Below are 3,124 nucleotides of genomic sequence, written 5' to 3'. Positions count from 1 at the left end.
CATGTTGAAGGAAATCATTTTCAAGAAACATGGAGATAAAATTTGCTTTGATTTGTGCATTGATTAGGCATTTTTCATATATTCTTCTATTAACATAAATTCCAAAGTGGCACTCTCCAATTCCTACTCCATTGAGATTGAAGCAGTTAACTCCAATTCACCGTGGTCAAAATGAGTTTAAAAGGAATACGAAGAACGGCGAGATGGTAAAAACAAAAAGAATAAGGATGTGTTGGTAATTTCAACTATTAATCCACATTACTGTAGTATCATGATTTGTTAGTTTCTCATCCTGCGGAAAACAGTGAATAAACATAAAACAAAGGATTGAAAAAAGAAGAAGTAAATATGCGATGAATATAAGTAATCTTGAATACCAAACACACTGTATATATAATAATTTAAATTGTGTTTATACAAAAAAAAAGAAAAAGAAAAAGCATAAAGTAGAAAATCACACGATGTGGTAAATGGTATCTATCTAAAACCAGGTTTCAAAAATAAAATATTTCATTGTATCTAAATATTTCTAAATTCATCAACCAAGAATGAAGTAACCGTAAGACCAAATAACCAAGTCCGGTAGAACCTCATTACGCCAGGAAATAAGTAATGCGAATAACAAACAAGAAATTGGTAGTTAAAATCCTCATTGCAACCAAATAAGACTCTTAACATGAGCTTTAATAATGTGCGGCTCCTCACTGGGATCCAACTCGAACAGAGTAACCTCTTCTCTCTTGACATTGTAAGCCATACACATACTCTTATGACAAATTGGAGCACCGAAAACCAATAGCTCCCTATGTACTAACCAACCATAGGGAACTAAATTCCTCTGCGAACCAAAAAAAGTCCTTGTATCTGGAAACCTGAATTCCCAAATCAAAGCTAAACGACTTGTTCCACACTCCAGTTTCCAGATTCATTTCCCAAACCTCCCACAAAAAATCATTGGCCACACAAACATAGGTTAGATTATTTTCCATAGGTAAAAAATTTCCGTATATCAACCCTACTGGAGGACGAGAAAACTGGTGAATGGTTTCAGTCTCCATATTCAAAGTCAAAACAACAGCTTCGTAAATCCAGTGCACAAAGGCTCCAGTAGTCAATGGGAGAGACCAGAGAGCTTTTCTAGTTGTGAGAGATAAGTGTTGGATATCAATCTGCCTCCAAACTTGATCGACTCCAATAGTTAGCACTGCACATTGTATATTCCCAAACGTACTACCATAAGATGTCACCACTTTATACTCCATGGAAGGCACAACAAATGCAAAACCACAAAAATCTGCAAAGTATAATGGCCTGAAAAATGGAGGAAGAGAGAGACGCTGCTTTGTCACGGGATTAACAACAATGAGAATATGCAGATTACTGACGTCAGTGGTCAACACCAAACCATTGCAGCTACTAGTTACTAGATCATCAAACCCAAAATCAAACTTAGATATCTCGAGACAACCTTGTCGCATTTCCACAAAAGTTTTTTTAAGAGAACCAGGACCCTGAATTATCAGCCCACTATTTGAATCCTCAAGGTGATTGTAAATGAAATTTTGCGAACGGATAACGAGGTTCCAGTCTCGGCAAACATACCTCGCAGCATCATGTAAAACTTGAGCTGGAAGATGTAAAAGAACTTTGGAAAATATTTCTAGAGGAAGATACTTTCTCCTTTGTCTCTTCCTTGCACACCTCTTGCAACAATGGTAAATGCAAGAAGTGATGGACACACTGTTGAAACCAGTCACCTGCACAGTAACACAAAAGAATCACAACGGGATACATAAAATGATCCTCATTTGCTACTGAAATCTATTCAAAATGTAGTGGCGAGTGTCATGCGAAAAAATAATCACAAAGCCTCAACATATTGTACAAATAATTGGAGGAAAATTGCTAAACAAAACAAAAACAAAAAATTCTACTGTTTTTCACTAAAACTAGACGTGCAAAGACGACACCCAGAAACAGACCATATTTTTCCGATTATAAAAAAATTGTCAAAAAAGACTCAAAATTTGGCAAGATTAAAAAAATTCCCATAAGTAGAGTAAGAGTAACATATTTTAAAACACAGCAGAAAAGAGTGCAGTCCGTAATAAAACAAATAGATGGTTCTTCTTCTTTTTTGAGGTAATAGATGGACGAATCTTCACTGTTACCTCAGTCTTGGGTTTCCGTAAGTCGTTTCCATCAGCAGGCAAGTGATTCGACTGGGGATTGTGTTTCTGCACCACGAATAGTGATGAAGGGCTCGATGACGATGCCATGGATTGGTGTCGATTGCCGATGAAAATAATAGCCTCCTTTATTTGATTTTCAAAATATAAATGGACGCACCAAACATCCCTATGCCCATCGCCGTGAATTTGTGATGTGACTCCTCACAGCGCCGCCGCCACCATCTAACCACCACATGCTCATAGAAATCGGTCAAAACTAAGGGAGTGGAGAGTAATTTATTTTGTATCCTTTATTTAAAATTTAATTTTTTTATTAGTGTATTTTAATTTTATATATAATAAAATTTAAAATTTTATTAAATTAAAAAAATTAAAATTCTCACGATTCACTGCTCATCATGGTTTGCAGAAATGGTACCAGAACGAGTACGAGGTCCAACTTGACGATGTTTCAGGATGTGAACGTTGATGCTTTGGAGTTGATGCTTTGAGTTGTCGTTACGTAGATAGAAAATACTGTGTTATCAGTGGAACGACACGGATCGACGAAACGACACTAAACGAAACGTTAAAATCTTAAAAAATTGAGTCGAGTACTCGACCTACTTCGAGATCGAGATGGGTCGAGCTCTTCACATTTTGTGAAGAGCTTGCGACCCAAGCTCTTCATTTGGGTCGAGCTCTTCACAAAAATATGAAGAGCTCGACCGACCTATACCTGGGTCGAGCTCGACTCAGGTATGAAGAGTGGGTGGAGCTCGACCCAAACTTTACTGGGTCGAGTTGAAAAGTTCGACCCACTCTTCTCGATCGATCTAGATGCAAAATATCTTTTTACGATATATATTTTCAAACATTTCATTGATGTAAAGTTTAATTGATTCCAATTTGGGGTTAATTTCAACTAAATTGTTTTCAAAAGTTTAATTTAT

At 36.6% G+C, this 3,124-nt stretch overlaps 1 protein-coding gene across 1 annotated transcript; it reads right to left on the bottom strand.

Annotated features, from left to right (window-relative positions):
* Positions 1-391: 391 nt before the first annotated feature.
* On the bottom strand, positions 392-2,424 carry LOC140987462 (putative F-box only protein 15). The gene is made up of 2 exons (XM_073455977.1): positions 2,172-2,424; positions 392-1,757 (listed from the first exon to the last, which is right to left on the bottom strand). The coding sequence occupies exons 1-2, from the start codon at positions 2,277-2,279 to the stop codon at positions 804-806; spliced, it is 1,062 nt and encodes a 353-aa protein (XP_073312078.1). The 5' UTR covers positions 2,280-2,424; the 3' UTR covers positions 392-803.
* Positions 2,425-3,124: the final 700 nt, after the last annotated feature.

This window comes from Primulina huaijiensis, chromosome 11, assembly GCF_012295235.1.
Source record: "Primulina huaijiensis isolate GDHJ02 chromosome 11, ASM1229523v2, whole genome shotgun sequence".
Taxonomy (NCBI): Eukaryota; Viridiplantae; Streptophyta; class Magnoliopsida; order Lamiales; family Gesneriaceae; genus Primulina; species Primulina huaijiensis.
Note: the sequence above shows the minus strand (reverse complement) of the source record. Positions and strands in the feature narration are given on the sequence as shown.

Coding starts and splice junctions, on each gene's coding strand:
- LOC140987462 (XM_073455977.1), bottom strand. CDS start 2,279: ATGGCATCGTCATCGAGCCCTTCATCACTATTCGTGGTGCAGAAACAC. Junction 1,758..2,171: donor TACGGAAACCCAAGACTGAG/GTAACAGTGAAG, acceptor GTTACTGTGCAG/GTGACTGGTTTCAACAGTGT.